Consider the following 24,000-nt stretch of genomic DNA (forward strand, 5'->3'; position numbering starts at 1 on the left):
TATGTCCATAGAAAACTTTTACGCAAATATTACTAGCAGCATTATTCATAATAGCCAACAGGTGGAAACAACCCAAATGCCCGTCAACTGATCAATGAATAAATGTCAACTGATGAATGCATAAATGTGATAAATCCATTTAAAACCAAAAAAAAAAACCCACTGCCGTTGAGTCGATTCCGACTCATAGAGACCCTATAGGACAGAGTAGAACTGCCCCATAGAGTTTCCAAGGAGCACCTGGTGGATTCAAACTGCTGACCCTTTGGTTAGCAGCCCTAGCACTTCACCACTATGCCACCAGGGTTTCCACATAAATCCATATAAGCAGTATTATTCAGCCATAAAAATAAATGAAATACTAATACATGCTACAATGTGAATCAACTTGGAAAACCTTACGCTAAGTGAAAGAAGCCAGACACAAGAGGCCACATATTGTATGGTTCTATTCATATGAAATATCCAGAATAGACAAATGCAATAGAGACAGAAAGTAGATTGGTGGTTGCCTGGGGACTGGGAGAGAGAGTAGAATGGGGAGTCACTGCTAACGGGTGCGGGGGGGGGGGGTTCTGTTTGGGGTCAGGAAAATACTCTAAATTTAGATTGTGATGATGGTTGCACAACTCTGTGAATATAATAAAACCAACTCAATGGATGGATTGTATAGTATGTGAATTACATCTCCATAACTACGTTTTTAAAAAAAGTATTAATATAAGTGTCATCCTGCATCCAAACTCTGGCTTACACAGAATTCTTTCCTTGAGAGCAGATAATATTCAAAGCCTCCAGTGTCTGATTTTACTCACAAACTCCTTACATACCTAGCATACGTAGCAAAGAAATTGTTAACTCTTTTAATTCTGAAGTGCAGTCTGTAAGATTACAGTTCAGTAAGTTAGCCAATATGGTATAGTCTTTGTATGCGGCAAAATCTGTAATTTAATGATACTGTTACTTTGAATGCTCAATTTAGATTTGTATATTAGAAAACATTTGTATCCTTGTCCAGTTGAAGATTTCTCTCCAGTGACTCTAAATATCTTTCTTGTATATGTATGTGCACTTAAAAGATTTTTCATCTTTGTCTTTCATCTATATTTTAAATTTTTACCATCCCTTTTTAACACATTAAAAAAAAGCAGAAACTATGTCTTTAAAAAGACCAAAGTAAAATAGAATTAATTGAAGTTCTACTTAAATTAGAATTTCCTTCCAATTGGGCTTTCTTTGAGTAGGTGGAGGATGCAGAAAGACATTCTCCAGAAGATGAGCAGTAAATATGTTAGGTAACACTCCCGAGAAAGGAGACGTTTTCGTTCACTTGGCTGCGGCGTAGATACGTTTATCACTAAAAAGCAAAAGTGACTGAGAACAACGAAGGCGCTGCGGGAACCCGGTGGCGTCAGTCCCCTCAGGCTGATCTTCCATGTGTCAGTCCCGGCGCTGTCCCTCTACCGCCACCACCTGCGGCCTCCTCGGTCCCCAGCCCTCGCATTCCTCCCGGTGTGCCCATCCCTCTCCCTCCCCTCGGGAGCCTACCTGGGCCCTGACGCCGTGCCCGCCACCCCCGCGCCGTCGCCATGGCACCACGCCGCCCCGCCCCCGCCGCGCCGCCCCGCCCCCGCTCGCGGGCCCGCCCCCCGCGGGCTCTCTCGCCCCTCCCCCCCGCCCCGCGCAGTTGCGGGGGAAGGGACGGAGTCGGGGGCGGGGAGGGGGCGCCGAGGAGAGGAAATCGGCGGCGCGACGCCCGCGGCCTATTGGCTGCCTCGTCCAGGAGCCAGAAGCCCCGCCTCCCTGGTGGGGGTCACGTGACCCCCTTCAAAGATGGCCGCCCTGTTGTTTTGATGAATAATACTTGGTGGGGAGTGGGGGTAAGTGGAGGGGTGGAGGGGTAGGAGGATTTACTCTTCCAGCTAGAGGCATCGCGAGTCTCGTCCTCCCCCTCCCCCTGCCCAGGCTCCGGCGCGGAGGCGGGGCGTGGCCGGCCTGCTTTGGGAGGGGAGGGGCTTCCCTCTTCAGTGCTGGGCTCTGTCTGGGCGCCTTTGGGGTCGCGTTGCCTCGGAGCACCCACTCTGCAGTCGAACAGTTCCCGCCAGGGGCAAAAGGTAGGAAGGAGAGCAGGATCTGCCGGAGGAAGCGCAGCTGCCGCGCCACCACCACGAAGACCTAGCAAGCTCGGAGCACGAGACCAGCTGGAGACCGCGCTCCATGCTCTGGACAACCTAGGAAGCAGAGGGTAGTAAGTGGCGCCTTAAGATAACCGTGTAGCAGCAGCAGTGGCGGCCAGAAGAGGCTGCTCAGGACAGAAGCAGCTGTAAGAGGCTCTGGGGCGATTGAAGTGACTGAAGCCAAGGCGGTTCAGTGCCTCTCGTGTTCTTATATTTTAACCTCTGACTATGCAATTCTGAAACCTCCCCCATTTGGGGGACTAGACAGTCCGATAGACACCTTCTACTCTCCTTTCCTTCTTCCCTTCTCTCGAGAACAGAAGGATCTTTCCTTAACGTCTTTCATCATTAAGAGGAAAGCGATGGAGGAGCTGAGCGCTGATGAGGTGAGGAGGTTGGGGGGACACCTTGGGGGACTAGTTGGCAACTCTTTGGCGCTTTGGACAAAGATGATATTGCGCCAGTGGAGCTTGGCCTTTGGGCTTGGGGAAGAAATGAAGATGACACTTTCAAAGAATAAAATGACTCTCTAAGAGATTCTCGTTTTATTCTCCCTTCGTTTATTTCTCCATTCTGAACTCCATTTGCTTCTTTTTCGAATCTTTTAGGATCTGAAGAAGAGTAGAGCATCTTGAGGTGTTCATTCTTTTCTTGAGGGTACTCAAACAAGAAAGGTTAGATTTATATCAAGTTTAATAACACACACTTTACTGCAGCAATTTAAAGAATAATTTTGGATGGAATCAGAGTGATAGTGGGTGTATGTTTTAAAGGAATTATTTGAAATCCCATGTATGTGTGGCCGTAAGTTGTATAAGTTGATTAAATATGCCTTTGTGTTTGAGGATGGCCTACAGACAGATTCTCTGATATTTAACAGAATATGTGTCTTCCCAACGGTTTAGAGAATCCTAGTTAAATTCCGGTAATTTAAGAGACCACAACAGACTTCTGGCATACTTGGCTTTCATTCTACCTTTCCCTAGTTCTTGTCTCTTTCAAACTCTTGTTTTGCTATAGCAGAGACTACACAGGAAGCAAATGACTTAGTAAATTCCCCCCGTTCTCATTTCTGAAAGGAGTCATACAGATCCCCTTCTGATGTTTTAAAGATTTTTTAATAAGATTGTCATAAAAACAGTGGCAATAAGGGTACAGGGAATTTCCTGTGATTATACCGACCTTTCCCTTCCTTTTTACAAATTGAGCTTCCCTTTCAGGACCCCTGCTGGCCTCACCCTCTTCAACTGACCTCCTCATTTCTTCCACTGGTCATATAAAACTTCCCTAAAGTATTATGAAAGCAGTCATCCATCAGGTTGGTTGTACTGTAAGACTTCCATGCTCTAGTTTTAGCTACAGAGTAGTCAGTGTGTTTACTTAGGGACTGAAATTCTCCAGGGATAGGGCATACAAGTCGTGGGTTAAGGGTCAGGTAGGAAAGGAAGCATATTATTTTGTTGGTTGTGATACTTGACTGTTTGGAAAGTCAAGATTGCCCATTCTGTGTTACTGATTTTTGCTTTCCTCAAATACTTCAGGAATATAATCTTAAATTAGAAGACTATTAAAACAGTTCCATTCAGTCAGGCAGGAACTATCAAGAGATTCCCTTAGAGGGCAGTTTGTTTTATGTAGTTTTAAAAAAAATGCCTCCCCCCCCCCCGCCACCCTTTATTCCTGTAGCAATAATTTCATATAAAGCAAAGAGTTTATGTTTTTTAGTAGTCTTTTTCTCCCACAAATTATTTTTTTCTTGATGATCTCTAAATTGTTCCTGGTTTAGAGTTTTTTGGATTAATTTTCAGCAGGAAATTATTTTCAAACCAATAAAGAATACCGACAAGTTAAAGGTGCTGTATAATCTGAAATGTGTTCTTTACTCAGTCCCTGAGGAAGGTGTAACTTTTTTGTTACCATATAAGGAACAAATGTAACCTTTTGCAGAGGCGATACAAGAAACATTTTTCAAGGTCAACAGAATATTAAAGTAAATGTGAGAAGTTAAATTCACTAGTGTAAGATCAATATGAAATTATTTTCAGCAAATTAGCCTGAACAAAAAGGGATAATTCAAGAATAGGTAATTTTACTTTCAGCAGAATTTAGAACAAATAATTTTGGGGGGAAAATCTCTTTAAAGTGTGTGTGTGTATGTGTGTTTAATCCAGTTTCTTTAATTCTGGGGTTAGGTGAGTAATTCTCAACAGAGACATGTCCATAGCTTTTTTTGCCTTTGTGTTGTTACTCTAGCAGGGAAAACTTTTGTCACACGTATAATGTGACATTGATTTGGTTAGAAAATAATGCGTTTTCGTTATTGAATTCAAACAAACATTTCAAGGTTAAAACAGGCAAGACTGTGTGTGATCTTTCAATCTAAATTAGGAAATTAGGTAAGGCAGGATTTCATATTTTAACAAAATGAAAATGTATGAGAATATAGTCCGTGAAAAATAAAGGCTGTTATAACCAGATTAGTAGCTTTAGAAAATTTTACATTATGGGCAGTTTTGGGCCCTCTCGTAGATCACCTTAAATTCTTGTGCTTTTCCTCTCTTGTGTTGTACAAGAGAAAAAAGTGAAATATTTGTCTAACTTCATGGCTGTTATTATTTATATAGAGTGCTACAGTGAATCCATTGCTCCCTAGAGCAGGTCCATGACTAAGTTCATTCCCTTCAGAAACCTCCAGTCCCAGGCATCATTATTTACGTTACATTCATTCTGTAGCTTACTCATGTCTTGTTTTTCATATGATGCTGGGAATAGGGCAGGTATTTTAAACTTTTTTTCATCAGAGGTGTGAGATTGCATTGAAATCATTTGCTTTTTTTTTTTTTTTTTTGGCTAAATCTTTATGACCCAGTTCATCTGCAAGATGGCTGGCTGAGATTCAGGGTGTGGCCATGGTTTTAGAAGAGTGTTAGATGTTGCATCCCTGTCCCCCATGCAGATTATGGGGAGTTAACCTGTGACCTTGGACTTTTTAAGCAGGGTTCTGTAAATGGAAAGGGACTAACATTTATCAGCAGCCTTAGAAGCTTGCTTCATGCCAGGCAGTTTACAGCCATTGTCTCATTTGATAAAACAGTGTAATTAGACAGATGCTAGATCCTTATTTATAAGGTGAGGAAACTGAGGTTTAGGTTAAGTCATTTGTCCATAGTGACCTGGCTTAGAAGTGACAGAGTTGGCATTCAAACCCAGTCCCCTAACTCTGAAGCTCTCTTTACTACATTTTACTGCTTAAGGACTGGCCATAAATTCTATATGAATATCCTGCTAACATTGACCCACGCTGCTTAAAATGCATAGTTTTCCTGTAGAAGTGTTGTTTTCTATGAATACCTTCATGATGGGATAAGGTCTATTGTCGTTTTGGTTGTGACTCTCATCTGAAACACCCCCCCCCAATTGTCATTCAACAAGCATTTTTTCAAAAAGCAGAGGCTTTGCCTCCCCCATCAATATATCAGGTTGGTTAAAGGGAATATAATCCTTTTTCTTAAATTAAAATTTAATTGGGAAGAGCAAGATAGATAGGAATCCAACAATTGTAGTGTCCTAACTGTTGTTGTGGAAGTTATGCACAAGACACCAAGGAAAATACTGGTGGGAGGTGTCTTAGTGAAGACTTTCAAGAAAAAATGATCTTTGTGCTGAAGAGTAGCTGCCAGGTTAAGGGTCCTTGGAACTGGCTCTGAGGCTGAGGAGCTCAGGAAATGGTGAGAAGTAGTGTGACTGGAGCACAAGATTTTGCCTTGGGGAGGAGTGGTGGCAGATGAGGCAGGTGCCAGATCTTGGAGGGCTTTCAGAAATGCTTTGGGAGTTTGAACTTTCTCTGTAAAGCTGTTAGAAGCCTTTGAAGGGTTTTAAGGGATTAGAAAGTTGACTGGCAAGGGAGGAGAGAGTGGCTTGGAAGAAGGGCTCCAGGCAGGGAGACAGGATGCTGTTGCTATCTGGGAGTGAGACACAAAAACCCAAAACCAAACTCATCGCCATCGAGTTGATTCTGACTCATAACCACCGTATAGGATAGGGTAGAACTGCCCCATAGAGTTTCCAGGGAGTGCCTGGTGGATTCGAACTGCCAACCTTTTGGTTAGCAGCCAAACTCTTAACCATTGCACCACCAGGGTTCCCAGGAGTGAGACGGTAGAGTCCAAACCCAGGCAGTGGCAGTGGGAATGGAGGCGGAGCAGACAGACACCAGCAATATCAAGGATCTATGTTAACCTAGTTCTAATGATCAGTTTGATGTGAAGAGGATGGGGGAAGAGAAAGGACGAAGATGATTGCTCAGTTTCTAACTTGAGAGATGGATTGGGAGTGGGATAAGGAATTCCAGATGGGGAGCAGGTTTTGGAGAAAGCAGGTGAGTTTAGTTTTGAACCATGGACTGAGGAGTCAACATGGAGACCCCCACCCTGGCCTTTCTATCTAACATCTCTATCCCTTTGACATTTTCTTCCTTTGTAGTAGGCCACAGGACCTAAGCTGGTGCTTCATAACTGGAGATTCTTCTCCTTCAAGCCTGGTAGGATTCGGATGCAGCCTCCTTGACCCCTCCTCCACTCCTGTTCACTTTAGAAGAGAGATGGAGGATGATAATATTAGCTGACTTTTATTGAACCCTTAATATGTGCTCAGCACTTAGTTTGCTTAGCAGAATTGGTTTTGTTGTTATCCCCATTTTACAGATGAGAAAATTGAGGCTAATAGAAATTAAGTAACTTGTGGAAATGCACACAAATACTAAGCGATAGAAACTGGATTCTAATTTAACTATGACCTCAGAGTTCTTAATCCCTCTACTAAACGGCCTGTAAAACAGAAATAACCTGAGCAGATTGTAATGTTTACAGTGTTCTTATTGTCCCTTTTGAGGTGGAAATTGGAAGCCCTAGTGGACTTTTAAGGAGCCCCGGTAGCGCAACAGGTAAGCACTCACCTGCTAACTGAAAGGTTGGCATTTCAAACCCACCCAGTGGCTCCTTGGGAGAAAGACCTATCTATTCCTGTAAAGATTACAGCATAAGAAACCGTATGGGGCAGTTCTGCTCTATCATATAGGGTCACTATTAGTCGAAATCAACTTGATGGGACACAGCATCATCATCATCATCAACGACTGTAGACTTTTAGTCTCCAGTTGCTATTCCTGAGAATGGATCTCATCTTATAGAGGAAGACTACCAGGGAGACTCCTTACAAGGGGCACTTGGGTCTTCAGGCCTTTGCTCTGCACAGAGTGCATTTCCTTGCAAGCTCCCTGTGGTGTATCTAGGTAAAGATGCCTTCCTGTCAGCAGTTCATTCAACCCTATTTACTGTTTCCTTGCTGTGTGTCAGACACTGCAGGAACCCTGCTTGCATGGAACCTCCTTCTAGTGAGAGGAGACATGATAAACACAAATATACACCTAAGATGTTATTTTGTAATAAGTATTATGAAGAAAAAGAAGTAGACTAAAGGGATGGAGATCACTAGAGGTGTGTGGGGTGTGTGCGATTTCAGGAGGTGGCTGTTGAGCAGACTTAATGAGAGGAAGCGAGCCATGTCGCCACCTGGGGAAAGAGTTTTCCCATGTACAGGGAACATCAAGTACTAAGGGCCTTGAGGTGGATACCTTCTTGACCTGCTACAGGAACAGCAAGGAGGCCAAATGTGGTTGGAACCTGGTCAGCAAGGCGCTCAGTGGCAAGAGATGAAGCCACTCATTCTAGCCAATATTTACTGAGTGCTTATAGCTGTATCTCAGTCAATTCTGAGGTGTCCATTCCTCCTCCCCCCCATCCCACACACAAACATTTTAACATCTTTGAAATTGAGTTGCTTCTTACAGTGGATAGAGTGATGTTATCACCACTGGCCAGGTGGCAGTTGTGACACATTGTCATTTCCTGTTTGTGTGTGAACCTGGTCATACCTGTTCATATTATTGTCCCTTCAGTTGAGTAAAGTGCTGCTGTTGTTAGGTGCTGTCAAGTCGATTTTCAACTCATAGTGACCCCATGTGACAGTAGAACTTCCCAGTGGATTTTAGGCTGTAATCCTTATGGAAGCAGATCACTAGGTCTTTTTCTCACTCAGCTGCTGGGTGGGTTTAAACTGCCAACCTTTAGGTTAGCAGTCGAGTCCTTAATGGTTGTGCCACCAGGGCTCCTTGAGTTAAATGCTAAAACCTGTTAAAACCCATTGCCATAGAGTCAATTCCGACTTATAGTGAACCTATAGGACAGAGTAGAACTGCCCCATAGGGTACCCAAGGCTGTAATTTTTACGTAAGCAAACTGCAACATCTTTCTCCCAGAGAGCGGTTTGTGGGTTTGAACTGTTGACCTTTTGTTTAATAGCTGGATGCTCTAACACTGCACCAGGAGGACTCCTCCAGTTAAGTGCTGTTGTTGTTGTTGTTAGTTGCCCTCGAGTCAGTTCCTACTCCTAGTAACCCTGTGCACAACAGAAAGAAGCACTGCCCAGTCCTGTGCCATCCTCACAATGGTTGCTGTGAGTTAAGTGCTACACATATTTAATTCAGTTGTCATTGTAAATGCCTTCAAAAAAATTACACTGTGATTCAGCAATGAAAGCAAACATTACTTCGTATGCAGAGATGAATGGAAACAGCAATGGGTTATAAATTTGGTATTAGTAAAGAAAAAGTTTGTTGGAGATATGACCACAGTTCCATATTTTATTTCAGAGCAACAACCAAGTACATGAGGAGGCTTTAGAAGGGTAGACAGCAGAAGTCTATGAAGCTGTGTCACCTTTTGTTACTGAAGATATAGTTAGAAGGATTGCCTTTCACACCCAGGCAGTGCATCTGAAGGTCAGGAACGTTCCACATTCTTCAGAAAGAAATTTCAAAACAATGAGAGGCTAGCGCAAGATATTACTGCTCTGTCCCAGCTAATTGTTAAGGCATGTTGTTATGGTTTAATTGGCAGCATTTTTTTTTTTTTTTTTGCATTCTTGGTGGTGCAAAAAATAGTGATGCAGCTTACAATTGGCATGTTTGATGATATACAGTGTATGCTTGGCATTGTTGTAAACCATGAGGATGTATCAATGAACAAAACAGACAGAAATGCCTGCCATCATGGGGCTTACATTCTGATTTATATTTTAAAAGAATCATTCTGACTGCTGTGAAAATAGATGAAGGGGGAAAGAGTAAAAGCAGAGAAAAAGGCTGGAGGGCCATCACAGGAGTCCCAGTGACATGATGTGGGGCCACCAACCAGGGTTAGTGGTGGAGCAGGTAAGAAAGGATCAGATACTGGATGGTCAGATGTTTTGTGGTTAGAACCAATAGGATTTGGTGAGGGCTTGGATGTGAGGCATGAGGGAAAGGGCAGAGTCAAGGATGGCTATATGAGTCAGGATATTATCAGGTGGACTGTTGTAACAGAGAGACGTGAAACAGTAGTTGCTTAAACCAGATAGTTGTTTATTTCCCTCTAAATAGAAGTCTGGGTAGGAGGCCGGTGCTGCTTTGGCAGCTTTGTGCTCATTAGGGGCCCAAGCTTTTCTGTCTTCTGTCTTGTTGCACCACCTTCCTTAACATATGGCCTCCATCATTTGGCCCATTCATGTTTGCATTCTAGCCAGAGAGAAGAAAAAAGAGGCAAAGGGAGGGCATGCTCCTTCCTTTTAGCCTGGAAGCTACGTATATCACTTCTGTTCACCTCCCACTGTTCAGAACATGTTGCATGGCCACAACTACCCACCCGCAAGGCTGGGAAATAATTTTTACTGGTAGCCATGTGTTCAGCTAAAAGTTCTCTTTTATCAGAAAGGGAGAACACCCTATGCCCCTCTTGCCAAACCCTTCTTCCCGCATCTAAAACATACTCTGCAACTTCCCAAGGGAGACAACCTCAAGTCAGCTTCAGAGTCCAGGATCCCTGGGTGATGTACAGTTCTCTCCATCGGGTGTGAACAAGGCTCCTCATGGTTCAGGAACTTTTCAGTTAATATATAAGTTATCTGTTAAGTCTTTTGTGAACCAGTTATTTTCTGCTTTGAATTTTTTTGTTGACCCCATGTGTTTTCATTAATGGAAGCATGCTGAATCATTGAGTGTGTCTGAATTTTTGGTAGGTAGCATGGATTTTTTTTCTTGTCCCCTCCCACAAGCCTACCCTAAGTGTTCAGTGGTACATACGAAGTACCACTAATTATATCCTAGACTCCTCCCCAGTGTCTGTTGCTACATACGTGTAACAAATATTTTCAAAATTTTGATTTTTCCTACCAGAAATTCAGGCATCTCATACAGTACTCTGTAAAAATAGTAATTTGTGGCACATGCCCATTTATTTGGTTTCAAGCAGTCATAATGGCCCCTGCCTTGCAACAGCACACACTGTCAGTGGTGCAGCAGCTTCCCAGTAAACCTTTAAAGGCAGAAAAAGTACTTGGTTCCCAGATGTACCCATGAGCATGAAAGGGTTAACTCCCTCCCTACTCAATCACCATATGCTGAGGTCTATAGTAGGATACCAGTAAATTATCAGGCACTGTTGAGCTGATGTGTGTGAACAGGACTGTACCCCATAGGGTTTTCAATGGGCTGATTTTTCAGAAGATTTCAGGAGATTACCAGGCCTTTCTTCTGAGGCACCTCTGGGTGGACTTGAACCTCCAGCCTTTCAGTTAGCAGCTGAGTACGTTAAGTGTTTGTACCACCAAGGGACTCAATAGAAGGATCGGATAATGGAAATAAAAATACTGATTTGGAAAAGTGAAGAATGCGGAGTGCACACCCATCACTGGTCCACAGCTCTTGTCAGTTCCTGCCCAGCCAAGTTGTTACAGTTCCATGTCTTGGCAGTTGGGTACATTCCTGATATAGTCCATCTGGCAGCGCTGGTTCTCCTGTCTTGGAGGAACTCCCTTGTCTCTTGCCCTCTGTGGCCTTTGGCTTTACCCTCTGGCTAGTTTTTCCTTGTCCGTTTTCCTCTGGGGCCAGATCTGAAGTGGACATTGCAAAATATCCCCTTCCTGGGGCTGAACAGTTTCTCCAGGCTGTTTCCTGCTGGCTCCTTGAAGGAGTTGGCTCTTTCAACCTTACCTGGCCCCAAGTTACCAGACTAAGTAAACCTAGACTGTACACCATGGGCATTCCTTAGGCAGGCCTAGATTCCCATGCACATCGGCAAGCTGTAGCTTGAGCCCATCCCATTCTCGTGGAACTTCTTGCTTAAAATGGCAAGAAGCCAATAAGCACCCAAATTCTGAATTGCCCAACCAGTTTCCCTAGAATTATAGATCATGTTGGCACACAGGCTGTTTTCCAGGGTGTCACAGTTTTACCAAATGTTTTGTTGTTGGTTATCAGCTTTCCTTGTGTAATAGCTGTGCTTTGCTGACCCCGAAGCCAATGCCATGTATTTATATTCTGTTCAGGTTGATTCATTTCCAGATTCCACATTCCATACATGAGATAGGATGTTGGTTTGACCGCTGTAGCAAAGAAGGCCAAAATAATAATGGCCTAAACAAAATAAAGGTTAATTTTTCTCTTAAGTAAAAGTCTGGGTAGGTAGGTGAGAGCTAGTTTAGTAAGTAGCAAGCCAGACTCATTCTGTTTTGTGCTCTGTCGTCCTCAATGTGAGACATCTAACTTATAGTCCAAGACGGCTGCTCCACCTCCTGCCAGTACATCTGCATTCCAGTCCTTAAAACCAAAACCCACTGTTGTGCAGTCGATCCTGACTCACAGGGACCCTATAGGGCAGAGTAGAACTGCCCGATAGGGTTTCCACGGCTGTAAATCTTTAAGGAAGCGGATTGCAGCATCTTTCTCCTGCAGAGTGGCTCATGGGATCGATCCACCGACCTTTCCATTAGCAGCCAAGTGCTTTAACCACTGCACCACTAGGGCTTCTCCAGCCGTCAGGAAGGGATTAAAGGGGTGAGGGTGGGCATGTTTCTATCTCTTGAGGGCATGATCAGAAAGTTACACAACATCATTGCTTACATCTAGTTAACCAGAACTTAGTTACGTAGTCACACCTAGATGCAAGGGTGGCCAAATTAGGAGGCAACCAGCTAGCTGTCTCAAGAGACTGGGTGGCTCAAGCAGTTTGCAATTGGCTGCTAATCTAAAGGTTGACGGTTTGAACCCACTCAGTGGCTCTGTGGAAGAAAGCCCTGGCAACCTGCTTTCTTAAAGATCATAGACAAGAAATCCTAAATTCTACTCTGTTACCCGTGGGGTCACCATGAGTTGAAATTGACTCAGTGGCAACAGGTTTGGTTTTATAGGTTCTTGGGTGGAAAAATGGTTTGTGCTTGACTACTAACTGAAAGGTTGCTGGGCAAATCCACCCAGTGGTGCCATGAAAGAAAGGCCTGGAAACCTACTTCTGTAAAGATTACAGCCAAGAAAACTGTATGGAGGTCACACGATAACTAAGAGCTCAAGAGACAGAAAGGGCCACGTGAACCAGAGACTTACATTATCCTGAGACCAGAAGAACTAGTTGGTGCCCGGCCACAATCGATGACTGCCTTGACAGGGAGCACAACAGAGAACCCCTGAGGGAGCAGGAGATCAGTGGGATGCAGACCCCAAATTCTCACAAAAAGACCATACTTAATGGTCTGACTGAGACTAGAGGAATCCCGGCGGTCATGGTACCCAAACCTTCTGTTGGCCCAGGACAGGAACCATTCCCGAAGACAACTCATCAGACATGAAAGGGACTGGACAGTGGGTAGGAGAGAGATGCTGATGAAGAGTGAGCTACTTGTATGAGGTGGACACTTGAGACTGTGTTGGCATCTCCTGTCTGGAGGGGGGATGGGAGGATAGAGAGAGTTGGAAGCTGGCAAAATTATCACGAAAGGAGAGACTGGAAGGGCTGACTCATTAGGGGGAGAGCAAGTGGGAGAACGGAGTAAGGTGTATATAAACTTACATGTGACAGTCTGACTTGATTTGTAAACGTTCACTTGAAGCTCAATAAAAGTTAATAAAAAAAAAAACTAAAAAAAAAAAAAAGAGACAAAGGAGAAAATACTAAGAAATCACTATTTACAAATATAGTTTGTTCCCAAAGAACCTGCCTCAAATGGGTAGTTAATATATGACTACTCAATTGCCAAGATTCCCCTCATAGGATGTGTTGTGTGGTGCAAATTAAAAAAAAAAAAAAAAAAAACAACTGTATGGAGCAGTTCTGCTCTGTAACATGTGGGGTTACAGACATAAGTTGGAATCAACTGGACAGCAATCGGTTTTTGATTTAGATATATCTACCACGGTGATTTTTAGCCTAACCAGCTGGAAAAATGGAGTGGTCATTTACTGAGATGGGGAAAATTGAAAGATAAGATATGGGGGAAGAAATTATCTGTTTTGAACATACTAAGTTTATGTTGCCTAGTATTTATCCAGGTGGAGACGTCCCAATATTTATGGATATAGGATTTTTGGTTCAGGGGAGGGATTGGGGTCGGGGATACAAATCTAGGAATTGTCACAATATGTCAGATCAAAAGAGTGGGCAGTTACCTACGGAGTGAGGCTGGAAGAGAAGAGATCAGAAGACTGAGTCTTGAGCCACTCCAACATCTAGAGGTCGAGAGATAAAGCAGAACCAGAAAAGGAGACTGGGAAGGAACAGCCACTGACATAGGAGGAAAGTCAAGAGAGCATGGAATTGCAGCAACCAGCAGAAGAAAGTGTTTCATGATGGAGGGGAAAATTCAACTCTGTCAAATGTTGGTAAAGTAATTTAAAGGAGGACCAAATATTATCAATGGAATTTGGCAAAGTGGAGGTCATTGGTGACCTTGATAAGATGGTTTCATTGCAGTGGTGAGACGTCAGCTGCCTTTCACAGTTCTGGAGACAGTGTACAACAGAATGAAACATTGCCCAGTCCTGCACCATCCTCACAATTGTTATGTTTAAACCCATAGTTGCAGCCACTGTATCAGTCCACCTCGTTGAGGGTCTTCCTTTTTTTTTTGCTGACCCCCTTACTTTACCAAGCATGATGTTTCTGTCCAGGGATTGATCCTTCTTGATAATCATGTCCAAAGTATGTGAGACAGAGTATGGCCATCCTTGCTTCTGATGAGCATTCTGGTTGTACTTCTTCCAAGACAGACTTGTTCATTCTTTTCACAGTCCATGGTATATTCAGTGTTCAATATTCCTCACCACCCTGAATCCAGGATGATCTCATCTCAAGATCTTGAATTTAAATACATCTTCACAGATTCTATTTCTGAATAAGGTCGCATTCACGGGTACCAGGGACTAGAGCTTGGACATATCTTTTTGGGGAATACAGTTCAACCCACTACAATCTCCTGCTGGAACGTAAGCTCCTGTCTCTCCTGTTCACTGCTTTATACCCAGTTCTTAGAACAGAGGTTGGCAAGGAATTGGCCCACAATAAATATTTGTAGCCCTCATAAATTAATACCGTGTGTCTTTTTGTGACTCTCAAGTCTTGTGTTGCAGAGGTCTTTTTCTGTTGCTGTATTAAATTGTAGTGGTTACATTAAGATAGGCACTGGATGAAAGAAACCTTATTGTCAGTTATAATTCAGAGTCAGATATACCTGGGTTTTATTTGAACCAACCAATTAGATATCCATAGGCAAATTACTTAACCTTTCTGGGCCTCAGTTTCCTTACTTGTAAAATGGCGCTCTTGATAACCTATCTCATAGCATTGTTCTTCAGATTAATTACAGTAATACGTAAAGTGCCTAGTATAGTGCCCTGGCAGAATAGATTCCTGAGGAATACTTGCTTTTTCGGAGTAAGATTAAACTGTTTATAAATTAGAATTTTAGTTGGTACCCATATAACATCTAAGAAACCTTTTGCATGTAATAATGCTGACAGCATCAATAGTGGTATCTTATGTTGTTAGTATAGTGAATAGGCCCAGCCTTGTGTGAAAGGCTAGACTGGGATCCTCTCCTGCTTCCCGTTATACTTCCTAAAATCTTTTCTTACCTTTGCATGTAATAATGCCAACAGTGTAAATGGCAGTATCTGTCTTATGTGAAAAGTTGAGTTGGAATTCTCTTCCGCTAAAATCTCAAGGACCGTCCATTGTATTAAGCCACTCTTTCTTATCACTTGTCAGGATTCATCTCCCCTCTTTTTTCTTTTAAAATTTGGAGTGATCAGGTGGCTTGAATGCATGAAGGGGTGAAGGTAGATCAAGGAGATTTGAAAGGGAGAAAATTATGCAGAAATGGAAACTGAAGGGTCCCAGGAAAAATGTGTCACATATCAAAACTAAAAAAATATAACTTGAAGTGACTCATTCTACTTAGATGACTTATTTGGTCCTCTGAAGGGATTTTTCCCCTTCCAGAGGGAAAAAAATCTCTGTGTTGGATTTCATTGTGTTAACTGCTTACCAGCTGCTGTATATTAAAGATATCTTGAAGACAATATTGAGATTGGGAAAAGAGGTATTGTTTTGAGGTTCTGGAAGTGCTTGCTCGTCTGTGTCAAGAAACTTGGAAGAGAGCTACCTGGGCAGACTACTGGAAGAGATCTGTATTTATGCCTATTCCCAAGAAAGGTGATCTAACCTAATGCAGAAATTATCCACCAATGTCATTAATATCACATGCAAGGAAAATTTTGCTGAAGATCATTCAAAAGTGACTGCAGCAATGTATCGACAGGGAACTGCCAGAAATTCAAGCTGGATTTAGAAAGGAATGTGGAACCAGGGATATCATTGCTGATGTCAGATGGATCCTGGCTGAAAGCAGAGAATACCAGAAAGATGTTTACCTGTGTTTTATTGACTATGCGAAGGCATTCGACTGTGTGGATCGTAACAAATTATAGATAACATTGTGGAGAATGGGAGTTCCAGAACACTTAATTGTGCTCATGAGAAACATTTACATAGATCAAGAGGCAGTTTTTCTAACAGAACAAGGGGATACTGTGTGGTTTAAAATCAGGAAAGGTGTATGTCAGGGTTGTCTCTTTTCACCATACCTACTTAATCTGTATGCGGAGCAAATAATCCAAGAAACTGGACTATATGAAGAACAGGGCATCAGGATTGGAGGAAGACTCATCTTAACAGCCTGTGTTATGCAGATGACACAACCTTGCTTGCTGAAAGTGAAAAGGGCTTGAAGCACTTACTGATGAAGATCAAAGATCACAGCCTTCAGTATGGATTATACCTCAACGTAAATAGGACCGGGCAGTGCTTCATTCTCTTGTGCATAGGTTCGCTATGGGTTGGAATTGACTTGACAGCACCTAGCAACCTAACAACAACAATCTTTATGGATGCAGGTCTCCAGACTTTTCTTCCATGATGCTGACTTGGTGGGTTTGAACTCCCAACTTTTAGGTTGATGGTGTGTTGTTAGGTGCCATCAAGTCGATTCCGACTCTTAACGACCCTGTATACAACAGAATGGAACACTGCCTGGGCCTGTGCCATCCTCACAATCTTTGCTATGCTCGAACCCATTGTTGCAGCCACTGTGTCAGTCCATCTTGTTGAGGGTCTTCCTGGCAATCTATTCCCTTAAAGATTACAGCCCAGGAAACCCTGTGGGGCAGTTCTGCTCTGTCCTGTAGGGCCACTATGAGTCGGAATTGACTTGATGTCACATGACAGTTATAAAAATAGTTTGTTTTAAAATCTAGATTTTTGACACAGAGGCATTTACTTCTGTATTACCTTTTTCATGTTGTCTGTCTTTCTCCAGTCTTGATAATTGTTTTTTCTATTTTGCCAAGTACGGTATATATTTAGGTTGTGTTTTTACAGTATAAACATTTGTTTCCATGATATGTAGATTTTTTCAAAATTGTTATGTTTGAAACTATAATTCATATAAAACCAAAACCAAAAACTCACGGCGGTGGAGTCAGTTCTGACTCATAGCTGCCCTGTAGGACAGAGTAGAACTGCTCCATAGGGTTTACGTGGAGCAGCTGGTGGATTCAAACTGCCGACCTTTTGGTTAGCAGCCATAGCACTTAACCACTGCACCACCAGGGCTCTGTTATTCATATAGTGGTTTTTTTTTTAATGTTACAAGAAATATTATCAAAAGGCCGGTAAATACTTATCTGTGCCGGCCAATCAGTTTTTATGATTAACTACAAGTAATCATAGACAAATTACAAATTTTCAAAAACAATGAAGTACATTTAATGTTGTTAGGTGCCGTCCAGTCTCTTCTGACTTACAGCGACCATACGTACAACAGAACGAAACATTGCCTGGCCCTGCGCCATACTCACGGTGGGCTTGTACCTAAGCCCATTGTTGCAGCCACTGTGTCAGTCCATCTCATTAAGGGTCTTCTCTCTTTCACTGACCCTCTGTTTTACCAAGCATGATATCCTTCTCCAGGGACTGGTCCTTCCTGATAGCATGTCCAACGTATGTGAGATGAAGTCTCACCATCCTCACTTCTAAGGAGCATTCTGACGGTACTTCTTCCAAGACAGATTTGTTCGTTCTTCTGGCAGTCCATGATATAGTCAATATTTTTCACTGACAACGTAGTTCAAAGGCATCAATTCTTCAGTCTTCCTTATTCATTGTTCAGCTTTCACATGCATATGAGGCAACTGAAAACACCAAGACTTGGATCAGGCACACTTTAGGCCTTAAAGTGACATCTTTGCTTGTTAACACTAAAGAGATCTTTCGCAGCAGATTTGGCCAATGCAGTGGGTCATTTGATTCCTTGACTGCTGCTTCCATGAGCGTTGATTATGGATCCAAGTAAGATGAAATCCTCGACAACTTCAGTCTTTTCTCTTTTTGTCAGGATGTTGCTTATTGGTCCAGTTGTGAGGATTTTTGTTTTCGTTGAGGGGTAATCCATACTGAAGGCTGTGGTTTTCTACCTTCATCAGCAGGTGCTTCAATCAATTCCTCTTCAATTTCAGCAAGCAAAGTTGTGTCATCTGCATTATCGCAGGTTGTTAATGAGTTTTCCACCAATCCTGATGCCTCGTTCTTCACATAGTCCAGCCTCTCGGATTATTTGCTCAGCATACAGATTGAATAGGTGTGGTAAAAAGGATACAACCGCGATGCACACCTGTCTTAACTTTAAACCACACAGTGTCCCCTTGTTCTGTTTGAACAACTGCCTCTTGACCTATGTACAGGGTGTACAGGTTCCTCATGATCACAGTGAAGTATTCTGTAACTCCTATTCTTTGCAATGTTACCTATAATTTGTTATGATCCACAGGGTCGAATGCCTTTGCATAGTAAATAAAGCACAGCTAAACATATTTCTGATATTCTCGGCTTTCAGCCATGATCAGTTTTACATCAACAATGATATCTCTTGTTCCATGTCCTCTTCTGAATCCAGGTTGAATTTCTGGCAGTTCCCTGTTGATGTACTGCTACAGTCACTTTTGAATAATCTTCAGCAAAATTTTACTTGTGTGTGATATTAATGAGATTGTTCGATAATTTCCGCATTGAGTTGGATCACCTTTATTTTGGAATGGGCACAAATACGGATGTCTTCGAATTGGTTGACCAGGTAGCTGTCTTCCAAATTTCTTGGCATAGATGAGTGAGCACCTCCGGCACAGCCTTTGTTTGTTGAAACATCTCGATTGGTATTCCGTCAGTTCCTGGAGCCTTGTTTTTTGCCGGTGCCTTCAGTGCAGCTTGAACCTCTTCCTTCAGTACCAGTTCTTGATCATATGCTACCTCCTGAAGTGGTTGAACGTTGACCAATTCTTTTTGGTACAGTGACTCTGTGTATTCCTTCCATCTTCTTTTGAAGGATCCTACATTTATTAGTATTTTCCCTGTAGAATCGCCAGTGTCACATCTCGAGGCTTGAATTTTTTCTCAAGTTCTTTCAGCTTGTGAAATGCTCAGCATGTTCTTCCCTTTTGGTTTTCTACTGTCCAGATCTTTGCACATTTTGTTATAATACTAGAGATGGAAAAATTATATATTGATATCCTATTGGCAAAAAATATTTCTGAGAGGGAAATGAAAATTAATACAAAAATTTTAATAAGTGGTACTTTTAGCAACCTTTGCAAATCTACTCACTACAGTTTTTTATGTGCAGTCTGATTTATAAAATTGTTACATTTAGAGTATTGAGATACGAGCACTCAGAAGAAAGTAGACAATAACATTTTTTTAAGGTGGGATGAAGTAAAAATTTAAAATGCTGAAACATTTAAAAAACCTTTTTCCTTGCTCTATACTACATTAGGAGCCCTGGTGGTGCAATGGTTCAGCACTTGGCTACTAACTGAATGGTCAGCAATCAAACCCGCCAGTGGCTGGGCAAGAAAAAAAACCTGATGATCTGCTCCATGAAGATTACCAAACCAAAAAACAAACCCATTGCCGCCAAGTCAGATTCTGACTCATAGCAACCCTATAGGACAAAGTAGAACTGCCTCGTACAGCTTCCAAGGAGCTGCTGGTGGGTTCAAACTGCTAACTCTTAACCACTGTGCCACCAGGGCTCCCCCGTAAAGATTACAGCCTGGGAAAACCTATGGGGCAGTTCTGCTTTGCCACATGGGGTCGCTATGAGCTGGAATCAACTCAATGACATATAGCAACAACGTACTACTTTAAACCTACACAGAAAAAAATTTAAAGCCCCTCTGAGCATATTTTAAACATCAGCTATATAGATGTTTTTGGAAACCCTGGTGGTGTAGTGGTTAAGTGCTACAGCTGCGAACCAAAGGGTAGGCAGTTGGAACCTGCCAGACGCTCCTTGGAAACTCTATGGGGCAGTTCTACCCTGTCCTATAGGGTCACTATGAGTCGGAATCACCTTGGCGGCACTGGGCTTGGTTTTTTTATATAGATGTTTAGAGTGTCATGAAATTTTTATTTTAGGAATGTTAGATCTTATGACATATGTATACCTTTGTGCCTGGCATTAATTCATCTTCACCTATGATAAATACAGACCAGGCATCACTTAAGTCCTGTTTCACCAAAAAGGGTGCCACAAATTTTTTACTTCTTCAGGGACATCCTGGGACAGATGGTGTGGTGGCCTACAAGGGCTTTTGTTTTGTACCTGTTACAAATGTCCATGTGCTGAAAAAGGTTGATGATTTCTGGTCTAGGGAAATGTGAATCAAGTAATCTGGTTTGAGATGTTAGGATTCAAATGGCTTGTGACTGGGAGATTTGTACTGAGAGCCAAGTGGAAAAAATGCTTGTGAAAGTATCTCACTGGGCCCCTCCCCGTCATTTTAATGTTAAAACATGCAAGTATGAAAGCACATCCATCCTTACTGGGATGAGATACTTCTGTGAAAAGTTTGTCATTTCTTATTTTGCAGAGGGCCTGGTGGCATTGACTGAGGGGTGCCGCCTAACCTGTAGGAGAAATTTAAACATGGGTAATGCATGCTAGGAGTGATCAGTGTTAGGAATGCTCTATGCTAGGAAGGAAACCACTATTCTTACCAAGAATTCAATGGGCATGAAGTGGTCAGAAGTTAGTATTTTCCTTCTCTGAAAGAGCCTACTTTTTCTAACACTGTTCTGCAGGTTTGCTGGAATATTTGCTTAGAAGTACTTAGAGTGAATATGATGTAGAACTCTGGTAGAGATTAGAGAAAAAGCAAGACCCCTGCCCCAGAGAAATTTGCACTTTGGTTTCAGCAATAATTATTTTGCAAATCAATTTAAAAATCCTTCTAAATTTTTTTAATACTGACTTTCATTTGGGGCTTTTAAGTGATCACAATCAGTCATTTTATTTTATTTTTTTATATTGCTGTAAAAACATAGAACACAACATTTGCCGATTCAGCATTTTCCAGGTCTACAACTTAGTGATATCAGTTATGTTAATCATAGTGTACAACCATTACGCTTAGTCAGTGCCAATTTTCTTATCACCATAAACAGAAATTCACTGCTTCCCAAACAGTGACTCCCCCCTCCCCCTCCCTCCCACCCCTGGTAACCATGAGTAAGTTTAGGTCTTTATACATTTGCCTATTCTTTTCATATCATGTCAGTGAGATCTTACAATATTTGTCCCTTTGTGTTTGACTTATTTCCCTTAGTGTAATGTTTTCAAGGTTCATCCATGTTGTAGCGTGTATCATTTCTTCATTTCTCATTCTGGCTGAGTAGTATTCCATTATACATATATACCACATTTTATTTCTGCACCTATTGATGGACATTTAGGTTTTCATCTATTATGCGTGGTGCTACAATGAACATTGTATCTGTTTGTGTCACTGTTTTCAAGTCTCTTGGGCCTATACCTAGGGGTGGAATTGCTGAATCATATGGTAGTTCTGTGTTTATTTTTTGAGGAGCCACTAAGCAGTTTTCCACATCAACTGCACCATTTTGTATTCCCACCAGCAATGGAGGATTCTGATTTCCTCTCATCCTCGCCAACATTTAGTATTTTCTTTTTTTTAACTTAGCCATCCTAGTGGGAGTGAAGTAGTATCTCATTGTGGATTTGATTTGTCTCTCTCACATGGCTTTAACATCTTTTTATGTGTTTGCTGGCCAATTGAATATCCTTTTTGGTGAAATGTCTATTCAAGAGCTTTGCAGAATCAGTTTTAGGGACTGGGTATTTGGAGATGCTGATTCATGGTCTTGTCTAGGCTCATCTTGTCTGTTTAATCAACTGAGGTCAGAGATGAGAATGACGCCCACAGCCATCTATTTCTATAACTTGGGATTTTTTGGCAAGGACGTAATGTTCCATCTGCAAAAATCTTTTTTTTTTTTTTTTCAACAATACAGTTAATACTATCCTATTCTGAAGATGTTTCTCTGTTTTGTAATCTTCGACAGATTTAGGCTCTTAATCTTTGTAGTTTCTCCTGCTGCTAATTTCACAATTAGCTAACAAATGTGAGATACTGTTCAGTAGCTGTGCTAGATGCTTATATTGTTTGGGCCAAACAGACCCCTAAGCCAAAAGAAAACAGTTTCTGACCCTCAGGGGATGATGGAGATGAGATAGAGAAAACTAGTAGGCTGAAATTAAAAAAAAAAAAAAAAAAAGGCTTTACTCTGTGTCATGTGAACACTCTTCATTTGTTAAACAAATATTTATCAAGTACCCGCTGCATGTCAGACACGGTCACAGGTGTTGGGGATATAACAATGAACAAATAAAACCAAGTCACTGCTCTTTTTTGAGCTTATATTGTACTCGGAGGAGATAGACTATAAACCCATAAATAAAAAAAAAATTTTTTTTTTAAATGGATACTTAGAAATTCAGGTATTACATTATATTGCCTTTCTTTTTTTTGTATTTTAGATGAAGGTTTTCAGAAAAAACTAGCTTCTTGTCATCTTGGTTTGGTTTTTATGAATCCCCTGAACTTCTGTTTATCTGGAAATGTCCTAATTTTGCCTTCATATTTGAGAGACAGTTTTGCTAGATATATGATTCTTGGCTGGCAATTTTTTTTCCTTCAGTGCTTTGTATAAGTCATCCCACTGCCTTCTTGCCTGCATGGATTCTGCCGAGTAGTCTGAGCTTATTGACTCCTTTGTCGGTGACTTTTCGTTTATCCCTCGCTGCTCTTAAAAGTCTCTATCTTTGGTTTTGGCAAGTTTGATTATGATATGTCTTGGTGACTTTCTTTTAAAATCTACCTTATGTGGAGTTCGATGAGCATCTTGGATAGATACCGTCTCATCTTTCACAATATCAGGGAAGTTTTCTGCTAACAAATCTTCTACTATTCTGTCTGTATTTTCTGTTATCCCTCCCTGTTCTGATACTCCAATCACTCATAGGTTATTTCTCTTGATAGAGTCCCACATTATTCGTAAGGTTTCTTCATTTTTTAAAATTCCTTTATCTGATTTTCCTTCAAATATATTGGTGCCAAGTGATTTATCTTCAACCTCACCAATTCTGCCTTCCACTTGCTCAGTTCTGCTCCTCTAACTTTCTATTGGGTTGTCTAATTCTGTAATTTTATTGTTAACCTTCTGAATTTCTGATTGCTGTCTCTCTGTGGATTCTTGCAGCTTATTAAATTTTCCATTACGTTCTTGAATAACTTTTTAAATTTCTTCAACTGCTTTATCTGCATGTTCCTTGGCTTGTTCTGCGTATTGCCTGATCTCCTTCCTGATGCCCTGAAGAGTTTTGTATATTAATCTTTTGTGTTCTGCATCTGGTAATTCCAGGATCTTCATCCAGAAGATCCCTTGATTCTTTGTTTTGAGAGCTTGTTGTAGTGATTGTGATCTGCTTCTTTATATGATTTGATGTTGACTGTTTGTCTCCAAGCCATCTGTAAGTTATTGTATTTGTTTATTTTATGTTTACTTACTGTATCCTAGCTTCTTGCTTTGTTTTGTTTTGATATGCCCAAGTGTAGGTTGCTTGAGTGAGCTAGCTTGATTATCTTCACCTTTGAAGCTCTAACGTCCTGTCACCAGATGGCTAGAGCTGTTACCAAGTATATGAGCCTAGGCTTCCATTCACTTTACTTGTATGGATTCAGCTCAGGTGTCCAGGTAGTTGGTCATCAAGTGTGTGGTGCAGGCTCTGTCCTACAGTCTTAGAGGGGCAGGGGTGATTGTTGTAGGTACCAGTATCTGGTTGCAGCAGGGGGTCACACTCTGAACAAGCCAGTGGGCTGACAACCGTCCCTTGAGTGTCTGTGAAGAAAGCGTGTCCCTGTTCCCTAGAGTGCACAGGTGGGTGGGTTCTGCAGACAGACCTTGGGCACCCAGTGGTTTTGGTTGTAAAGACTGGGAGGTGCCAGTTATCCTTGGACCCCTGTCATGGGTGGCTGGGTGACCTGAGT

The 24,000-nt window shown here is 41.9% G+C and overlaps 1 protein-coding gene across 2 annotated transcripts in view; it reads left to right on the forward strand.

Annotated features, from left to right (window-relative positions):
• Positions 1-1,834: 1,834 nt before the first annotated feature.
• Positions 1,835-24,000, forward strand: part of UBE4B (ubiquitination factor E4B) — a 159,388-nt gene continuing 137,222 nt past the window's right edge. Inside the window, exon 1 of one of the 2 annotated variants that reach the window (XM_049877871.1) lies at positions 1,835-2,563. In XM_049877871.1, coding sequence (XP_049733828.1) covers positions 2,540-2,563 — 24 coding nt within the window. In that variant the 5' untranslated portion in view covers positions 1,835-2,539. The remainder of the gene's footprint in view (positions 2,564-24,000) is intronic. The other variant, XM_049877870.1, reaches the window with a different exon arrangement.

This window comes from Elephas maximus, chromosome 3 (genome assembly GCF_024166365.1).
Source record: "Elephas maximus indicus isolate mEleMax1 chromosome 3, mEleMax1 primary haplotype, whole genome shotgun sequence".
NCBI classification, from domain to species: domain Eukaryota; kingdom Metazoa; phylum Chordata; class Mammalia; order Proboscidea; family Elephantidae; genus Elephas; species Elephas maximus.